Source organism: Acanthisitta chloris, unplaced genomic scaffold (genome assembly GCF_000695815.1).
Source record: "Acanthisitta chloris isolate BGI_N310 unplaced genomic scaffold, ASM69581v1 scaffold2714, whole genome shotgun sequence".
NCBI lineage: Eukaryota > Metazoa > Chordata > Aves > Passeriformes > Acanthisittidae > Acanthisitta > Acanthisitta chloris.
The window spans coordinates 52,470-73,987 of record NW_008668640.1 but is presented as its reverse complement, the minus strand read 5'-3'; the positions used below and the strand labels follow the sequence as shown (position 1 = coordinate 73,987).

General features: G+C 36.9%; 1 protein-coding gene across 1 annotated transcript in view; it reads right to left on the bottom strand.

Annotated features, from left to right (window-relative positions):
* Positions 1–442: 442 nt before the first annotated feature.
* LOC103800591 (brain-specific angiogenesis inhibitor 3) overlaps positions 443–21,518 on the bottom strand; it is a gene marked incomplete at its 5' end in the record, with an annotated part of 44,254 nt that continues 23,178 nt past the window's right edge. Inside the window, 3 exons of the mRNA XM_009072971.1 lie at positions 443–1,255; positions 3,174–3,278; positions 12,101–12,136. Coding sequence (XP_009071219.1) covers positions 1,067–1,255; positions 3,174–3,278; positions 12,101–12,136 — 330 coding nt within the window. The remainder of the gene's footprint in view (positions 1,256–3,173; positions 3,279–12,100; positions 12,137–21,518) is intronic.

The following is a 21,518-nucleotide window of genomic DNA, read 5'->3' as shown; positions in this document are numbered from 1 at the left end:
CTCTGTTGTTGGTATTTTTGTGTCTAAAATGCTTAACAACATTTTTTATCTCAAAAGTCTTTCTTGTTATATAGCAACAAGACCATGCAGAATATAAAATTATTCTAGCTCAATATTCTCTTTGGGTGCTGCACATTGAAACTTAAGTTGTCCATTATTTGTCTTTCTGCAACTAGGCAAAAATTCTTATAAAACAGAATAATTGTAATAGTTTTCTGACAAGTCCAATTTATATGGTACATTGCCACAAAAGACTACTTAAGAAAATGCAGAATGGCTATACAAACCTGCTACTATGATTTGAAACTCCTTGCAAAGCTACATATGACATACTATCAAAACTACAAATACATATTCAATCTGACTGTTTTAAAAGGAAATTTTATAAATATTCAAATTTAAGATCAACAAATACAGAATAAAATGCACTAGGAAACTGATATGTAGACAAAGGTTTATTTACACCATACAACATTTTAAATATTTTATACACAGCTGCAGCAGAGAAAGCTACTCTGAGCTTTCCAGAGAAAACTGCAATAATAAAGATGTGAAATATATTATTCATATAAAAGTGAGATTATTACTTTATTGCATTTAAAGCAATGAAGAATGTAGCTCAACAGACATTCATTTAATGACAAAACCTTTGCTTTTATATTATAAAGTAAAAAGTGTAGTAATGGCCAAACAGACTGTTATAAACTTTAAAAACTGCATAAATATATACATTGTGCTTCATGGTGAAGTTTTTTGAAAACTAAACCAAATGAAGCTGTTACAACATGAATCGTTGCTTGAGGTTTATCTATAAAGATTACCTTACAAATCCATTCCACGGGTACTTACAACACACGATGGTAAGAATTGTACACCTGGTTCTCCACTAGTTGCACTAGTGGGAATATACTGTACGAAAAAAACCACTGACATTTGGCACAGGAAGAGCCTGACATAAAGGAGTCGCAATGTTCAGACAGGAGCGTCAGGATTCCCAAAGTCTCTTTATTGTCAGTGCAATGAATTTTTTTTTTGTTTCGTTTCTGGTTCATTCAGTTCGTTTTTGTTAAACTTCTGTTTGAAAGTCACCTTCTTGCACATCTAAAGGCAAGTTCAGACACTTCTCCCATTCTGCTGGTCTGAGTTCTAAAGCATCTTTTGCCTCTGTGTCTAATACGTTTATCGTTGTATAGTGTTGGTAGTCGCCTGTGGTTTTGAAACTGTCCCATGGAGCCTTGCTCGGTCCTGAGTTCTCCTGAAGAGCAAAGAAAGAAGAATTAAAACCAAGGATGCAATAATGCAGTTTCCATTTATAAGGCTGATTGCTAACGTGCTCTCATGAGACACAGAAGCCGGAGATGGGAAATGGCTTTGCAGGGAGCCAGGCTGGCAGGTGTTCAGCACTGTTGTGACTTTCCCTGTGAACAATGAACACTTTGGCAGGCTCCTCACCTGAGCTGCCAGCTAAGCCCTTTCTTTCACAAGAACCAATGTATGTGAGGAATGGCCAAGTGATCCAGTACCAATAGCCATCTTCCTAATAGTGGTTGTGTAGAAAAGTGGGAGAAAAGAAGGGAAGGTAATTGAGAAGAGTTTGCTGCCTGAAATATGGAGTGTTTTGAAACAGAGGTTGCCAGCTGGATTTTAAATTGTGGCAGGTGCATGACAGAACCATGGAAACCTTGAATATGCTGTAAGAGCCACCTTGTTTTACATGCTGATGAGCTCATGTGTATTAGAAATAACAGGCTGAAATATAGTTATTTTCTACTGAATGAATTTTTTTTGAATGCTATGTTATAGGGTAAAAGACATTATGGACTACGACCAATTTAATTTGTGATTTCTGCTGTAACATGACTGGTGGGATTTAGTTGCCAAAACCTAACATATTTTGTGCCATTTTAGACACCTTTGGAGTTTCTGCTTTATCTCCAACTATTTTTCATGACAGGTCAGGGTCTCCTTTGAGTCCCGTGTCATCACTGCCTGTACTGTGCTCTAAACTAAGACCTCTAAGACTATCTAAAAATAACCTGAGATGCCTATATTTAGGTACCTGGATCACTCTCTGGCTCTCTCACAGATAGACCATTCCTCTAGGCAGACCTTTCAAAAACACAGCGCCAATGCAAAACAGAGTAAACACAGCTCTTCCACTGAAATTCCCTTTGAGATTTTGAATTAATTCAAGCTTTATGTGAACAGCAAATCTCAAGTAGGGAGACAAATGGAAACTATATATCAGCAAATCTCAGAAGAGGGAGTGTGCAAGAACTTGATACAAATAACACGTCATAGCTAAAGGTTTGTCAAAGAATCAGGGCTAAATTTCTGCTGGTTTAAGATGATGTAAATGATGTAAATCCATTGGCCTCACATCTGCTTAATACCTCTTCTTCATGTCTGAGAGCAGCTTTTCTGAAAAAGTTATAGAATACAATGATTCTAGCTCAGTTCCATTTAATATACAATTTTCAAATTATAAAATTATATAAAAATAATTACTAATCAAAATATTGCGGCTAACAAATATGTCAGACTAAATTAGCTGTTTTAATTAAGCAGAATCAACTATTTCCTTGCTCTCATTATCAGAGGTAGTCAGGGTGTTATGCACGTGTGTATGAGTGTGTGTGTATAAATTTGAATTATGATGATAGCAGCCTCAACTCAGGATGATTTAATTTTTGCTTTTCCCATGGTAAATATTTATAAACCTATTATGGAAAAGACATGGCATTACAGAGATCCTGTGTGCTTTCTGGACCATCTCATGTATAGGTAAATCTAGCTGGACTTGTTTATAGTAACTAATTTAATATCTCCTTGCCTAGCTAGAGGAAAAGCCCTATTGGCCAAATTAGATCAGCGAGCTGATTTCTCTATATAAAGCCCTTTAGACTTAGGAGGCACATCCAGATTTGAAATGTGTTCCCTACAGTTCAATTACCTGTCATCTATAATGATGTCAGTGAGTTAGTTATGGTCTAGTTGTAAAACCTAATGAGTCTCCTCATAGGTTAGATTACTGAAAATACCTTTTGTTCTCATTTCTGAGGCTACCTAAAGGTGATGTCTTCTTGGGAAATGTACCAAATTCAAAAGGCTCTTGCTTTGTTGCTGTTGCTTAGGATCCATCAGATTTTAAATATAACAGAAGGAAAACTTACCATACTGCCTGATTTTGGTACATCCCGAAATCTGTCCAGTGTCTGAAATTTCTGATTTAACTCTTGAAACAATTCCATGTGCCTCTTTCTTGTATGCATGACCTTCTGCAAAATGGAACATAATTGCTTATATTTATAATTTAATCTGGGTGGGGTTTTTTTTTAGAGAAGCATTATTTTTCCCAACATAATGAAGTAAATTGAATTTGGCAGGGCCATCTTTTCCCTATAGACTCAACCAATGGAAGTGAATTGCACTGAGCCTTCTCTCCGCTCAGTTTAATGTTCTTCCTGTGTACAAGAGACTGTTTTCACCCCACATTTATTGAGTTGCTGAAATTAGGGGATGCTGGTTTTTGTGCAAGCCTGGAAGTATTCTGAAAGTGATGGCAGTTTCTCAGAAGAATATTTCTCTTGCACATTAGGAGTATTTTACAGAATTTCTGTTTTCAGAATAGATGCTAATATTTTAATTTCTATAGGAATACAACGTTAGTAATGGTCCCTGTCAGAATAATTTTTATGAGAACCCTGAACTCAGAAATCTTGGCTCAAAATGGAAAATCCCCAAATGCTATGTCTTTTTAATTAGATATCTTGTCATTCAGATCATCATAGAATGCAGTTAAAAAGTAGGCACAGTTTTTCAGTTTTACTTGCTTTCTAATTTCATGGACAAAGCTACTGGAAACTACCCTCTCTCTAGTCCATGCATAGGGCACTCTTCCACAAAAACTGATTATATGGCACTCCTGTGTAAGAGGTGAAGACCCCAAACAGCATCCCCCAGCTCTCAGGTCTCAGCCCTGCATCTGTCTGAGCAGCTACATGGGCAGCAAAGCCTGTTTTCAAGTCTAGGTTGTCAAACCTACCATCAGAGTTGTTTTCAAACAAATTCATGCTCAGTTATGGATTCAGATCAGCCTCTGGAGCAAAGTTGAAAACTGCTTACTGTTCAACCAGTCTCATAGTTCTGTGGTCTGGGTGGACTGGGATGGGAGGGACAAAGGATGTTTCACCTCAGTGCAAGAGTGGTTGGGCTCAGCTTGGCTTTTCTTAAGTTTTTGTGAGTGCTTGGACTTGAGTTACAGGGCAGCAGCCAGTAATGCTGATTGAAGAGGTGCAGGACACAGACCTCTGTGCGAGTCCTCTAATTGTCAACCCTGATTTTCCCTGGGGTTGTGTGGGACAAACCCTGCAAACTTATATATGCAGTGCCCAAATGTGACCCTTTCCAGCAAGTAACACTCCTGCCAAGCCTAGGTTAGTACCTTTTGAAATGTAGTGGCAGTAATTGGCTCTCAAATAATACTTTATCAATACTAATTGTATCTTTTATTTGCAAGGTGTGCTTATAGATTTCATGAAACCTGGCTGCTCTTTTTGGCCATGCATTTCTACTGCTGCGCTCTAATAACAATATTATCCTTAATATAGCCATACCATAGCTTGAAAACTTGTTTCACTTCTGAGAACAGGAAATTGGCAACATTATTCACAAAAGAGATGTGAGATACATAAAGCAATTAAAGATCAATTAGCTTAACATGGGTTTTAAGGTGAATAAAGGAAAACATTTTGCAGGATTGGGTAATAAACTCCTTTCAAAACATAATTTGACTAGAGATAGGTGATCTAAATTTATGAGGAGAGTTTCACTTAAGTGAATTCCTAAGAGATTCTTTTAAGATATTGCTGTTATGGTAGAGAGGGGTATATAGCAAATTTAATATACATAGAATTTGAATAAGAAAGATTCTACCTCAAAGATTATTATTGGCTAAAATAAGGAGACATGATCATGGGAATAAATCAGTTTTGATGGGTTAAAATACTGTCGCTAAAAAGCAGGAAATGGCATATGACTGTGGAACAAGTATCCTCATTTGGAAACTTTTTAGTAGAAAGCTAGGAATATAGAGAATGTTACTTTCTGGTATCTTTCCTGAATCGTGTACCCAAGATGTCGTTAAATAGCAAATATGAATAATGCAAATGTCTTACTCAGTTCATTACATTATTCCTGAGGAGAAGCAGGTAGGAGGAGAAATAAAACCCTTGCACTGGGAAGTCTGCCAGAAAAAAAAGGCTTTAAATTTTATTCTTAATAGCAGAATGACTGGTATGAACATGTACCTATGGATCTTTTGGTTGCTTTGTGTTTTCCTGGCTTCCATCCCATAATTCCTACCCACTGACACCCACCCCCTCCCTACTGCTTATAAAGAACAATCTGAACTGAAGGTGCAGCAACTTTAATTTGCAACTTTATTTCCTAGACTTCTTTTAGATTCCTGAAAGCACCATTTTATCTCCTTTCTAGAAAATATGCTCTGTTGGGTAACTTTCATGTGAAAACAACCTACAAAGTATTTGCAGGGGATTAATCTGTTTTCTCTGTTAAATGGACAATATGGAAAACATTGCTTTATTAATCTTAGAAATATGTAAGTTTTATCAACACAAACTGCAGATCTTGACCAATATACATTAGGATGATTGTGGTAGTATCAGGACCTGAGCAGGATATAAAATGAATTTCTCATGGTGCCCTTTGAAAGGACATCATCTCTAGGTGCAGCTGGTGCATTTGTCCATTAATGCTGCATCCTGCTAGAAGCACCTGAGTTTGCTACCAAGCAACAGACATATCTTCTTGTGGTCTTTCCTGCAGGTTCCATAACTCTTGTGCCCCACACACTAAAGAGGTCCACCTGAATTGCCCCTCTTTCCACATTTCTACTCCCGCACATAAGTCAGAGTGTGTGTTTTGAAGAGACTAGGCCTTACTCTGATGAAAATCTACTCACAGAAAAGGATCCAGTGTATGTGTATCCTCAAGATGGGAAGAACTTCAAACACAACTCTGCACTCAGCTCCCTTTTTATTTATGATAGGGTTTTAGCCAAATTGTAGCTCAAGCGCAAATGTTCTCATGAAGATTTCATGACACCCCACCTGGAGTACTGTGTCCAGCTCTGGGGTCCCCAGCATAAGATCAACATGGACTGGCTGGACTGAGTTCAGAGGAGAGCAACAAAGATGAGCAGAGGGCTGGAGCACCTTTCTTATGAAGTCAGACTGAGTTAGGGTCATTCAGCCTGGATGCTTTGGGGAGACCTTATAGCAACCTTCTAGTACCAAAAGGGACCTACGAGAGAGCTAGAAAAGGACTTTCTACACGAACATGTAGGGATAGGACAAGTGGTGATGGTTTTAAGCTGAAAGAGAGTAGGTTTAGATTAGATATATGCACAAATTTTTTTACAATGAGGTTGGTGAGGCCCTTTAACAGGCTGCACCAAGATTGGATTGGAACTGGATGATCTTTAAGGTCCTTTCCAATCCAGCTATTCTGTGATTTTATGATTTGTGTTCAATCTTATAAATAATGATATAATAACAATCATCATCATGACAATGTAATTTAATTTGCCTTGGAGATTTTCTATATTGTTATAGGCAAAAATGTTCTCTCTCAACGATAGTATGAAGCAGCTAAGCAAAAAGAACAGATGGGGGATGATCTTTAAGGTCCTTTCCAATCCAGCTATTCTGTGATTTTATGATTTGTGTTCAATCTTATAAATAATGATATAATAACAATCATCATCATGACAATGTAATTTAATTTGCCTTGGAGATTTTCTATATTGTTATAGGCAAAAATGTTCTCTCTCAACGATAGTATGAAGCAGCTAAGCAAAAAGAACAGATGGGGGAATGCCTTCCCAGCCCTATAATGGAAACATGCTGTGTTTTCAAGATGTTACAGGTATGACCAGGTGCCAAACTTGGAAATAGGAAAGGATTTTTTCCTGCAGGCATTTTTTTTAACCTTTGTCTTCAAGAGATGTCTTCAGGTTATTAAGGGAATGATTTGAAGCTTTTGTGAGTTATAATGAACAGCTATGGCAGATGAGATTCTGAAAGAATGTAGCTCCAGAAATTAGTGATCAATTTAGCATTATTGCTGGTGAGAGTCCAGTACTCTGTGGAATGAAAAGAAGACATTCTGGTGTTCACACTCCTCTGTGTATCCTTGCTCTTCCTCAGAGCCAGAGATGTTCAGTTCTTCACTGTTAGGGTGTTCAGGCACTGGAAAAGGTTGCCCAGGGAGGTGGTGGAGTCACCATCCCTGGAAGTGTTTAAGAGGTGTCTGGATCTGACACTGGAGGATATGGTTTAGGGTTTAGGGGTTCCAGCAGAGTGACAGGTTAATGGTTGGACTTGATGATCTTAGAGGTCTCCTCCAAGCTTGATTATTCTGTGAATCTATGACTTGAATCTCGGGGAGCAGGGTAATAGGACACTTTTCTGAATTATTTGACCTAACTGTTATTACCAGAGTAGATCCAAAGCAATGGCTGATAGAAAGGGGAGAGTGGGGTGGCTGGGGAAATCCAGAAGTCAGACCCTCTCATAGAATTTAAAGGTAATTGTGATCTTGAATCCTACAATGCATGTCAATAGTACTGTTTAACTCCTCTGTATGTTTTTGTAATTGCCAGCACACACCTATTACAAGGTCCTCCTGGGAATTTCTACAGCATCTGTATTTCTGTTCAACATAATTAGAGTGAATTTTATTTGATCTGACAGCTAACTGTTAGTGCTGAGACTTAATGAAGAAGCTACCTGTCCAGCTTTAGGGGAATAAATGACTGGGGTTGGAGGGCACTGAGCTAGGGTTACCACAGCCAGCAGCAGCAAGGATCCAAAATGCCCAGACCTGTAATTTTGGTCATGTTTTGAACACCAGACTGCATGAATGAATCTAAACTAGTCTTTGCTAACAGTAAGAAAAGAGCTGTAAAGCTGTTGCATGTTGACTGTTCATTTAGTAAACTTCAAAGTTCAACTAGATTAGTCAGTGTTTTCAAAATCTAATCATGGACAGTATATTATGTAGCAGAAATATTTTCTGTTGACAGACTAAACTCAGCATGTTGCAGACTGTCTTTTTTTCTACATAAAGGGATAACTGAAGAATGCAATGGTAAACTATTTAAAAAGGGAAAACGGTATACTGGTGCCCAATTTTGAGACCCTTCTCTCTAACAAGCTTGAGATCTATGATAAGGGCTGCCCAGTTTTGATGGAATCTTTTTCTCTCTCCCTTTCCTTTGACTGGAGGCACAAGTTTTCTATAACAGCACTCACATAGTCATATAGGATTTTCATTATTTACAGTCCATTGCAAAGGCCCTTAAAACTGCACCTGTATTTCTGCATGTGCTGGAGATAAAAAGGACAGAGAGTATTTTATAGTGTTGAGCAGTCTTAGTCTGCCTATGTTCACACTAGATAGCATCTGGCTTTGAGTTTCATCTGTGTCCCTCAGAGAAAAATTGCTTTTCTCATGTTTATTTGTTTTTCTTTCAAATTCTCTACATTATGGAAAATGTTTCATTGCAGATCACTAGTACAGTCTTTTTTTCTTTCTTTTTAAAAAAATCTACACTATGTAACTGTGACTCTACAGTAGTAAGTCGAACATGTACAAGACTATTTTCTGGCACCATCTAACAGGCTTTGGGGAGACCTTATAGCAAGCTTCTGGTACTTAAAGGAGCCTACAAGAGAGCTGGAAAGGGACATTTTACAAGAACATGTAGTGATAGGACAATTGTCATGTTCTCCATGAATACTAAATTCTACTAAATCCTCTTAATCTCCCAAATAAGAAGTCTACAACCAAATTGTCCATTGTGAATGGTACCCAAGTTGTGCTGGTTCCCTACGGAAATTCAGGAACTTTTTGGAGATACAAGCGTGGCCCAGACTAAAATAGTTAAGGTCATTCTGAAAAGTAAACCATATAAAAGCTGGCATTTTGGTTGCTCAGGAATATTCCCTCAAATGTCTAGTAAGATAGGCATAGTCTCTTTTTGTCTTGTGTGGATATAGAGAGACGTGTGAGAGGTAAGAGTGTAGAGAGAGATTGCTGGGAGAGTTACAAGGAAAAGGACAGGGGGAGCTAAACTTAACACAGCCTTGTCCATACTGCATACTTAGCATGTGTTATCCTCAGAACCACAACCATGTCATTCTATGATTTGTTATCCTCAGAACTGAGGAAGGGCATTGTCTCAGAGAGTGCCAGCTGACTCATCACAGACAAAGCAGAGAAAAAGTTTAAGTAGTTGTCTAATTGCTCTGACTCAACCTCACCTTCAGACTCTACTCTATTTTGCAGCCAAGCTGCTTTGAGGAATCCAAATTGCAGCATCTTGGTCACACCACACTATCTCAGTTCTCTTCATCAGGATATCTTGCTGAGTGAAGGAATCTGGGTGGCCATTATAACATTTCATGGCTTTTTAATTTTGTTTTACCTTAGACAGACAGCCATGCTATGTGTAAGGACACAGGAAAACCCACAGACTTTTTGAGAGGAACCATAAAACAGGGAGGTGAGATGGAGTTAGTCTGAGTCAATACGGTAGGAACTGGCACAGTATCATTGCCACTCTCTCTTCGTCAGAAATCAATGGCCCTGTCCTTCCCTTTTTGCAAACAAATATATTTTCCTGCATTTTAATAGTAATTTTAAAAATATTAGTCCAAGGAACAACAATATTGCAAACGAGCCAAGAAAAATGTGTAAGAATATTAAATAAATAATGTCACAAAGCAGGGAGGAGTGGCTGATACTTCAGAATGCTCTGCAGCCCTTCAGAAGGATGTTGACAGCTTGGAAATGTCAGCAGAGAAGAACCATCTGAAATTCAACAAAGGGAAGTGCAGGGTCCTATACCTGGGGAGGAATAACCCCATGCACCAGTACAGACTGGGGCTGACCTGCTGGGAAGCAGCTCTGCAGAGAAGGACCTGGGAGTCCTGGCAGAGAACAAGTTGTCCATGAGCCAGCAGTGTGCCCCTGGGGGCAAGAAGACCAATGGGATCCTGGGATGCATTAGCAAGAACATTGCCAGCAGGTGGAAGGAGGTGATCCTGCACCTCTACTCAGTCTACTTGAGAAGAGACAACTGCGAGGGACTTTGTCAATGTCTTCAAGTATCTGTAGGAAGAGTGCCAAGAAGATTGAGCCAGACTCTTTTCCGTGGTGCCCAGTGACAGGACATGAGGCAATGTGCAGAAACTGATGCACAGGAAGTTCCACCTGAATACAAGGAATAACTTCTTTACAGTGCAGGTTACCACACACTAGAACAGATTGCCTGGAGAGTTTGTGGAGTCTTACTCATTGGAGATAGACATTCAAGAACTCTCTGGCTACAATCCTGTGCAATGTGGTCTAGGATGACCCTGCTTGAGCAGGAAGGTTGGGCCAGGTGACCCACTGTGGTCCTGACAACCTTACCCATTTTGTGATCCCGTGAAACTATGTGAGACAAAAGAAAACATGTAATGGGAGGCCTGATTCTTGACAGCAGAATATGTACCACATCATTGCTATTTTTTTGGTGTTGGATTATGTTCCTGAGTGATAGGAAGAATGTTTTAGTATCTGTTACCACAGAGAATGCTCTCATCATGAACAGCATGATATTTCTGCCTTTCATTAAAGAACAGTAAAATTTAGAATTCCTTCTATCACTATAGTGATAAAACTTCTGATCATATTGCTTGGATTTAATTTTAGAATTGCTCGCTCATCAGAATTTTGTTATTGCTTCATGTTTTTCTTCTTCCTTCCATGCATTTATCCTAAAGCATATTTCAGGTAATATTTTAATTTTATTTCCCTTAAACTTTCCTTTGTGAATCCGTGTCTGGTGCATTATTTGTGACATTACATGAGGACTTAAGACAGCTATAGTCTCTGGGGGAAAATGACATAAGAGATTAAGGTGTAATGCTAAACTACTAAGAAACCACAGTCAAACAGAGGGGCAGCATTTTGGCAAAAGCAAGTCACAAAGCAAACCCTTCTCTCCTTGCAAGTTTTCTTTTCTATGAACTTGAATCTGAAATCTGAAATTGCGTGTGTGCTTGTAGCTCAAATAATAAAAATTTCTTTTGTTTGCACATGAAAACAGGACAATTTCTGAAGTTATGGTTGATATATACTGACCACAGGCTTCCAAATTTTAGCCCAAGATCTGTAGGTTCAATGCAAATGTAATTGTTCAGATTCTCTGGAAACACATAATGAATTATACCAAGCTATTTCTATGCATGAACAGACAATCTATCTAAAAACCCAAACCCCATAAATTATGAACATCTCCTTGAAAACTAACTGCTGTATTGCTTCTGGTAGAGATCAGTGAAAAAACCTCACATGAAACTCTAAGAGACTTAATCATACTGACTGAGATAGAGCAAAATGGTCATTAGCTAACAGAACTAAACCTTCTCACTCACCAGGGTCTAAGTCTGAAATTGTGGATATCTTACCTAAAGAACCTTGCATGAACTTGATTTTTTATATAGCATGTGATCCATAAGCTTTGACACCTGTGGCACTTCATCATTCAAAATTTGTCACATTCATAATCACTATTTGGATGTGAAACTCATGCACCAGTAAATTAGTATTGAAAAAAGAGAGATAGAACAAATGATTGAGAATCTCTGGAAGAGAGCAACCTTCTGTAATGATGTAGCCTGTCCTACAGAAGTGTCACAATTTTTCAATAGGTAGATAGCCAGCCAAAAAAAAAAGCTAACAAAAAAATCCAACAAAATAAACCCAGATGAAAATGAAGAGGCAAAGAATTTAAAACTGAAATCGTGATGGTTAATATTGCAATATGACAGTTTGATCTCAGAATATTTTGCAAACAAGTTGCACCAAAGTAGTTTTAATGAATTGTTGATCATGTTCTGTACAGTACCAATTGAACAACCCTATCACATCTGCTATTTCAGAAGGCTAAAATCTGCTAAAATAAACACTTCACATTTACTTTTAGGAAAATGCTTTTAATAATCAGGAATAATTCAGTAAAACTTACTTCAAAGTCAAGGTCCGAATAACGTGATTTTCTTCTCTATTAAGCAGTAAAAAAAAGAAAAAAGAGGTTGCATTAACAAGGGGACTATTCACCAAATCATATTAATGATTCTAAATAACATTCTTGTTTTCCTATCAGGTCTACACTAGGTATTCTCTAAGAGGATGTAGATTTTATCTTGATAATTTAAGATTAAGGTGTGACTTTGCATTAGTTTATTAGACCAGTATCATTATTTTCTCTGAAATAAACAAGACTGCATTTCACTGGGATGCACAATGTGCATGTTATTTGCATGCAATTGAACCTGTCAGTGTATAGAATATTTCTATTTCTATTTCTATACTTTTTATGGTATTTGAAAATTATCACTATATTTATACTTTTTACACAGCTACCTATATATATATCTATATATCTATCTATGATTTGGATTTTTATAGGTATACAGAAATTGATTCTTTCCTACATCAAGCTTACATTGGTACAACTCCATTGGTTTTAATGGAATAAATGGCAGCAAAATCAAGCCGAAGCCATCTACACTTGGCATAGCTTCAGCTTGTTTGTTTGCAATGACAGCCTGGATGAAGAAAGCAATGATTTTGTTTTACACTTATGACAAATCTGATTCAAAGCATCTGATATAAAGCAAGAATGATTTACTAGTGGAAGTAATCACTTGTATAAAATGCAACAGAATATGATTGCTTAGACATATCACAAATAATTTAGCACAGAATTTTTTAGATTCTAAAAGAAACCAATTATAAAGTTAAATTATATCCAAAAGAAGCAGAAATATTATAAAGAAGGGATAAAAATATAGGGTTTTTTTCTCCTAAGGGTGGAAATTAAATGGTTTGCAGTAGACTAAAGAGATGTAGAAAGAAGAAGCTAGGTTGCAAGAATTGAATAGAGTGCAAAAAACATGAGATTAGAAACAAAAGATACGTTTCTCTTCAGGAAGGAGGGTTAGAGGAAGGAAAAAATACCCCAAAAAACCCCCAAAAGACTTGCTGCTACAATATAGCCCTAATTTTTGTGGTGGGATAGGATGGCTTTAAGTCATGGTGAAGGAACCTTTCCAAATTGCACCTAATTTCTTCACTAAGACACAAATCAAACTCACTAAGTCAAGAGGAATAATGTTTCTGACTTTGACTTTGTTTGTCTTAAGTAAAACATGCAGGTTTTAGTAAGCTGTTTTGTTTTCCTGCAATTGAAAGGAACGATTTTACAAGTCTTTCAGTTGCAGAAAGCAGAAGATATTTGGTCCCTGAGCCCTTGATAATACCACTTTGTGACACGTTGTCTGGTTTTGTAGTAAAATTTTAATGCTTCAATCCACAATAATATGAAAAACATTACTGTAGCACTGTTGACACTCTGATGCCTAAAGGGCTGGGAGGCAGTGTAAAAGAACCACAATTAAAACAGCCAATACCAACAAGCTTTGGAAAAGCTATTTTTAATCATCAAGGCTTGATTTAACCCAGCACATTTTAAAGAGAATATTTTAAAATAAATCAAACAATTCTTCCCAGCTAAGTTTCATGAAAGCATGAAAACAACATAGGTCTCGGATTTAAGAGAAATAGGAGGATATTATGCCCAAATTCTTAAAGCAGCTACATTCTTACTTCTCACTCATTTTGAGAGGGCCACAGTACAAGTGGACCTTTGACATAGGCCTTCATCATTCCACAGTAAATGAGCACCTGAAGAAGTCTATGTATTTCTGATGAGGAAGGATCTCTTTTTAAGCTGCAATTAGAGTACATCTACCACTGAAAAGGCTCAGTGGTTCCGAAAGGAGAAACATGTACAGCAGTTAATGAGGTGAAGTTTACAGAAGTAGCTTTGAAAAATGCTTGAAAAAGCTATTTTTAAGCTAGAGTTCAGTAATAAACCTGGTATCATTGAACCATCTGGCTGAGAATCCTAAGTAAAAATGCATAAAATTTAGGAAGAAGTGTGTTGTGTGGTAGGTACTGTGATTTATAAAATTAGAATGTTTTCTTTTGCCTTAAGTTTGCTTCACCACGGTGAAAATATTCAAGGCATAGCTGGATTATTAGATTTTGCAGCCAGACACCTCTATCATTGTTTACATGGCAAAAAGACATATCCAACAAACTTCAACATATTCAACTGTGCTACTATCAGACAGAGGGAACTATTGCAATTTTGCTGTTAGTTCACACCAGTTATGACCAAACAGGTTATACCACAGGCTTATCTCAGTGAGGATTTTTCTAGGGCTTAACAAGAATCTATCACAAACACATTTATTTTAAACTTCTATAGTAAAGAACATCTGTTCTGAGCTTGTGCTTCACTTTATTCCATAGCTGCATACAGTGAAATACAGCACAAGTGCTGCGAGTGCCTATTCTCCTAAGACATGAGACTGAGAAGTTCTGCAAGTTTCTGAAGACCAAAGGATGCTGGTTATGAATGTGACCCTGCACCACTGAATGTTATTTGCAATATTTTCACTGACACCACTAGGTACACCATCAGGTCCTCCTGGTAACTGCATCGTTGTCTTGAAAAGACTGTGGTGTTATTTTTTGAGAGAGGGAACACATTCAGAAGCATGAAGCCATTGGGAAATTTATAAGGATGAAAGAGTTCCCTTCAGTCCTAATTGGAAGTTGATATTTTATTCAATTGTTTTCCTAGTTTCTGTATGATCTATAACAAGCCTTAGTAATGAAAATAATTACTTTAATTGTGATTTCATATTTACTTGTTATGTCTCTTTTCACTGAGAAAAATGATGTTTTCCATACACCTATGAAGCCATTGGGAAATTTATAAGGATGAAAGAGTTCCCTTCAGTCCTAATTGGAAGTTGATATTTTATTCAATTGTTTTCCTAGTTTCTGTATGATCTATAACAAGCCTTAGTAATGAAAATAATTACTTTAATTGTGATTTCATATTTACTTGTTATGTCTCTTTTCACTGAGAAAAATGATGTTTTCCATACACCTAAACACTTTCTCTCTTTTCACTGAGAAAAATGATGTTTACCACACACCTGAACACTTTCAGAAATCAACCATCTAGCTCATTCTACACTCTAAGCTAATAAAAGGCAGAAGCTGGAGTAAGGAAGGGGGAAAAATTCCTTGCATGAAATGAGCTGGTCACACCAGCATGTTTGTTTTCAAAAAACTTGTCCTTTTACCGACCTGTAAAACTGAGAATGCTTTTAATCAATATAAAAATATCACTGAAAGCTGATGTTTTTTTTCAAGGATCAGTTGGAGATCCACTTGAGTATTAATGTTAGTAGAATATAAGTAACAAATAACTGTAAAGGATAACATCTATGGTTTGCCTCATTTTGTATTTTGTATTTGGCCAAGTTTTGCTGTGATGTTTCAGGAATGACATAGAGAAGGGCAAGTATAAAGTGACATTTCTGCTACAATACCTTCCCTAGTTCTTTAGTAGTCTAGGAATTTCCTTGGGAGGAGCTTATTTTGACATCTAAAATGTGCTGTGGTAGTGAATTCCACGATTTAAATATGTATAACACGACAAAGGAAATTATGTTCATTTTCACTTTGATATTTCATTTGATTTTTTTTGTTTCTTATATTATAGCAGATATGAATATTCATTCCCTATTCACTCCTCAGTCATCTGTTCTCCAAGTTGAAGAGCCCCAAATGCTGGAGATCTGCAAGTGTAAGTAGTAAAGGGACTATCTAAACAGCTGCAGACCCTAGCAATTATTCAGTGTCAGGGAGTTAGCTGGTATAATTCTTCAGAAAAATGAGGGATATGGGTAGGTAGTGATATGCAATCCATGCACGATTAGAAACACAACAACAAAAACCATCACAGCTCAGTTTAAGCAGTCAAGGCTGTGATGGGCTTTCTTTAATAACTTCCAGTACTCTACACTGGAAGAAGCCAAATCACTCCAGTAGACTGGGGAAATTTCAGAGGAAAGCAGCAAGAAGTACTTTTAAGAGGAAAGGATAAAAGTGATTGTTTAAACATTGGAAGAAGCAAACACACAAGCTTGTTCAGAAACCTTAGAAGGATATAAACACCAAAAAGCAAAACTGGTGTGGGAAAAATCTGAAAAAAATCTGAGATGGTATTGGGAATAAAGAAACTCCAGTAGACTGGGGAAATTTCAGAGGAAAGCAGCAAGAAGTACTTTTAAGAGGAAAGGATAAAAGTGATTGTTTAAACATTGGAAGAAGCAAACACACAAGCTTGTTCAGAAACCTTAGAAGGATATAAACACCAAAAAGCAAAACTGGTGTGGGAAAAATCTGAAAAAAATCTGAGATGGTATTGGGAATAAAGAAGATTTATGTAACAAATATCTTAAGAGTGGAATCCCTTCACTCTAGTCTTAAAAGTGAAGTTTGACTATGTAGTAGAGAAATATACTGTAGACAATGTTCTTGCATTGATAGAAGAGATGACCTGACAAGATTTTTTCCATCTCTGATTTCTGCAGCTCTTTGATCTTAATTGATAAAATCCATTTTATGTAGGAAAAAACCCTCCACCCTTCATGCCAGTACCAAAGTGAAACTCTGTGAAAAGTGATCTGCAGTAGTAATTTATTTTAAATCAATTTTACTTTGTGCTAATCATGTATAGCTTCTCTGTGTAATTCCAGAACAACTTTAAACTCTGCTGAGGGCCAAAAATAGAATTCTGAAGAATAATTTCCATACACCAGCACACACTAATCTGCTGGCACTGGGAAAATGCTGCTCTTACTAAATGACTAATAAAATCCCTCTCCATCTCTGTAAAACGACAAATGTCTGGTTTTCTCCTTATTCCAGTCTGCATTACACCACTACCTGATTAATTACATCAGATACTCCTAAAGATATATTGCATTGTGTAAAGCATAATTGAAACCAGAGATACCATATTATAGTGAGGGCTATAACCATTCTTCCATTAATATAAAGCCTTATTAACAGAAGTTTATAATTCATCCTGAGATTAGATTTGACATACAAGATCTTAGCCTGGGGAGGATTTTTTTCCCAGAACAAAAGTAAAGGAAAATCTTTTTTGTCCCTCAGAGATATGAAAGTGGAATGTGGATAGACAGTTTTGATTTAAAATGCCTTTTGTGTGTATATAACTGGAAAACACTGAGCAGAAAATTATGTTGGCTATTAGTTCATAATATGAGCTAGACATAAGGCAAGCAAATTTTCATGAAAAATTGAATTAGCTCTTTAATGTGGGAATTCTAAGTCTTTTAAATGTGCTAGCAAATTTAGCACATCAACACACAGCACAAACATAACTTTGGAGACCTCAATTTAAAACTATTCTGGTAAATTATCGTGGCTTGCTGTGGGAGCCCTTTTTATAAGGCAACCTGCATATGTACTTACTCAATCAGCCACAACCTCTTGTTTTGTGTTTCTGAATGCTTCGAGGGAAAATGTAGCATTTATTGAATGGACAATTATAATACAAAGCCTGCAATATATGCTGCACTTCACAATACTGACCAAATCTCAGGTCTTCACATCTTCAGTTACTAGAATCAACTCTACCTGATTCTGCCCCCACTCCTGTACAGTAACTTCAAAATAAGCTGCATCAATTTTCTGAAGTCAGAGGAATCTGAGGCCTACTCACTCAAGTGAAAGAAAGAGAGGGTTGTTACAGGGCTAGACTTCATTTTCCTGAGGGTCACAAAATTGGCAAAAACTGTCTCCACAGGCTATTGAAGAATAAAATGAGGAATGGGAGAGATAGAAATCTGAGATACAGAATGCCTGAAAATAAATGCAATGTGCAAACATGATAAAGAAGAAATTCCTGTGGTGCTCGTCTCTCTATTTTTGTTCTCTCTCTTTTTTTATTTCTCATTTCTCTTATTTTTTTTTGTTCTGCCTGATGCTCTGATACTTCATTGACAAGATTGACTGTTTTAACTGTGTATTTGTTCTCTCCTTTCCTGTTTGTTTGTTTGTCTGTTTCTTTTTAAATTATTATTATTTTAGACCTTGTTCCTTCCCTGCTGCTTTTATTTCATTCTTCCTAATACTTTCATTTTAAGCTTGTTCTCCATTTCTGCCATATTTTTTTCCTTTTTCTTTTTGAATGTGTGTATTTTTTCTCCTCTTTATCTATACCTTTACTTTTTCTTTGCACTTCCCTATCTCTAACATATCCCTTTATTTTCTCAGGTGCAAAACTATTTTCTTCCTAAAGTCCTGTCAGTGATTTGGCCAAGGACCTACAGAGTCGACTGTCTTTGAATGTATATTAAGAGCTCTCATGAATGAGTGCAAAAGGATTATTTTGGTCACAAAATCAACTTACTCCACATAGCAGAAACTGAGACAAAATTAAAGAAGGAAGATACGAGACTGGAAAGAGAATTCCAGTCCCTTACATGGCAAATAATTTGTGAAGTTCTTTCCTTCCTGTTCTTATAAAGCAGATGATCTTTCTTCCCTTTAATAAATGTTCCTATTGCCCATTTTTTGCATGTCCTTCATCTTATAACAGTTTAAAGTCTTTGTCTCCTTTCTGCTCCGTTACATTTCTGCTCATACTACACTAACCATATGTCCCTAAAAGAACTCTTCATTCTTCTTCCACAAAGGTAATGATGCAAATCTCTTCACATAGGCAGCAGGTATCTGCTCCCTCTTCCTTCATTTTTTTCTTTTTTCCACAAGAAAAAAAGAGATGAATTACTTATCCTGGAGATGTGTTGCACAGATCAGCTTCTTGCTCTGCATTTAAACCTCCCAACTTTTCTCTGCATCTATGTGGCTTGGAATGCACTACTTCAAAGTGATTTTATTTTAATGAGCACACCACTATGAGTGTACATTTTCAAAAAACCCAACCCATTCCAAAGTAGTGTATTGAGTATTTTCTTCATTAAAATCAAACCACTTCGAACTGACGGAGCACACTCCAGGCCACTTTGATGCCAGGGTAGCAAAGCCAGTTTTAATTCTTGTATATAAGGGATGTGCATAAGTCTAGTCAGATGTTTGATTACACCTTCTCAGAAGCTCCATGAAGTCCCTGTGCCTGCATGTGCCTTTAATTGTGCAAATATATCAAATGAAATAAAAATCACTGATTTGCACATTGTGAATCTGCAGATCCTTAAATTTATACTTATCTGGGCGATAGTTGTATGTAACTATTATGGTATTCTTGGACTATCTGTTGAAAATTGAAATTCTTCCATATATAATGAAGCATTTAATTGTTCCCATCTAAGCAATTTCTTGAGGAAAAACATGCAAAAATTTTTAAAAGAAAGTTTGTGACACAATATAGGATTCATCTGACTAAATTTAGGGCATCAACATTTTTGATGTTTATGCCCGAACTGCTCATTCTGGCTTCCTCTATGGAATCTGAAAAGAGACACCTGCACTGAGGCATGTGATTTACTTTGTCCTGGAGCAGATGTCTAACAGCAGCCTAAAAACGCCTATTTGTCTCCATTGACTCTAAAGGGGAGCAAAATGTGAAGAGTTAGATGTCTAACAGCAGCCTAAAAACGCCTATTTGTCTCCATTGACCCTCAAGGGGAGCAAAATATGAAGAGTTCTTTTTTTCTTATCTGAAGGGGAATGCCTACATTTAGATATCTAATGGTAGGGGTGATGGATCCTCCCTGCAGAGTTACAAGTCAGGATATACATTCTTTTGCTGATAGTACTGTCATGTTCTAATTATGATCTGATAGGAGAGGGAAGCTTCCTACTGTTCAGGGTCATCTCCTTTAGAGGAGGTCTAGTCATAGTCTACCAGGAAAAATGTGGGCAGGATGATCTTGAATGTCCTGCTGCAGGTTTTGCTGCTCCATAATGCCTGACAAAAGCCTGTCTTTTGAAAGGTCTTGCAATCTTCTAAAAAGAAATACAAATCCTTTTCCCTCCCTTCTTTTTTTTTTTAAGGCAGCAACAAAAGTTAATCCAGCTGATCAGTTCCAGCCAATACTATCTTGGGGCTTTACCTTGCTTATTACACACTGCATATGTAAAAAACCAATCACATTCTTTATCTGACTGGATCTTTTTACCAGAATCTGCTTGAGACTCTGATTTTATTCTATGTACAATTTTTTTCATGTTCCTATCTTCGATTCAGTGCAGCACATCCTTATCAGAAGATGAAGTAATGCTATGTAATCAAGTAACATTGAGAACCACAAAGGCAAACACAAAAGCCGAAGCTGTTCCTTTCATTTCTGATCTGCCCTGATATCTGGGTTTTTTCCCTAATACATGGGATTATGCTGGGTTCAGTGAGGTTTAATGACAAAACTGTTTATAGCTTTCTGGACCAAATACAGCCTTCTAAACCTAATATGTTTACCAAGCTAGAAGAGACTTATTTGCTATCACATTTTATTATATTTTACTACATTTTTTACAACATACTTAGTAGTCTCTTCTGAGCAGAAAAAATATATTCAGGATGGTGACTGAGATTTGGTGTCTATATCCCATCTTAGAGATAAGCTTCAAATATGATACAAATACAGTTGAAATATTAACTCTATAGGAGAAGTACATTATACTCTTAGATTCTCAGGCATATACTCCAAAGTGGCCTCAGGAACTGTAATTCTGTTTAAGATGAAATAACTATTGTCCCAGTTTTTACAATTTAACTAAGATCTGCTTTTTCTAGGTGTCCTAGATGACCAGTGCCACCAATAGAAAGAAAGAGGCATCACCAAAGAGTAATTTAGAGTGGATGGTATGGTGACAGGTATCTCTATCCTCAAGGAATTATGAAACTTCCCCAGATATCTCATCCCTATGTCTGACTGTAACTGGACTGGATTTGAGTCTCTATATCTGTCAAAAACTGTCTGAAAAATAGTATTGTAGATAGGTGGGAGAGGATACTATTGGAAGGTGATCTTAGCTATCCTGCTTCTGGGCTTGCCTTAAATTTGAGAAGAACTCTGCATCCCCTAAGGTCTATTAACTAATATACCTCAATTGAGGGCAGTAGCTTTTTTAACAATGCAAACTTGCTTTGAAGGAGCCTGTCTGTCTGAGCACTGAGTGGGCAAGCACTTACATTATCTGTTAGAAATAATCTTGAAAAATTTGTCCAAGATTATACATATTCACTTTAACAGCAAATAAAATGTAGATAATTTTGGGTTACTTGCAAATTCTCAATTCATTTTACAGTTAAACTAAGTCTTGTAAAAACCTGTGTTAGTACACACATGACATAAACAGCATGGAAAATATTTCACTTTCAAAGCCTGTAAAGGCATCTCTTGAAAAGAAACAAAATTCTGATCTTCAGCCCAAACTCTCCAAAAACTTCAACTCCACTTTAAAGGAAAGATCCATAAGTGTTCACCATGTATGAAGTATCAGCTACAGTTCTGCATCTAAAA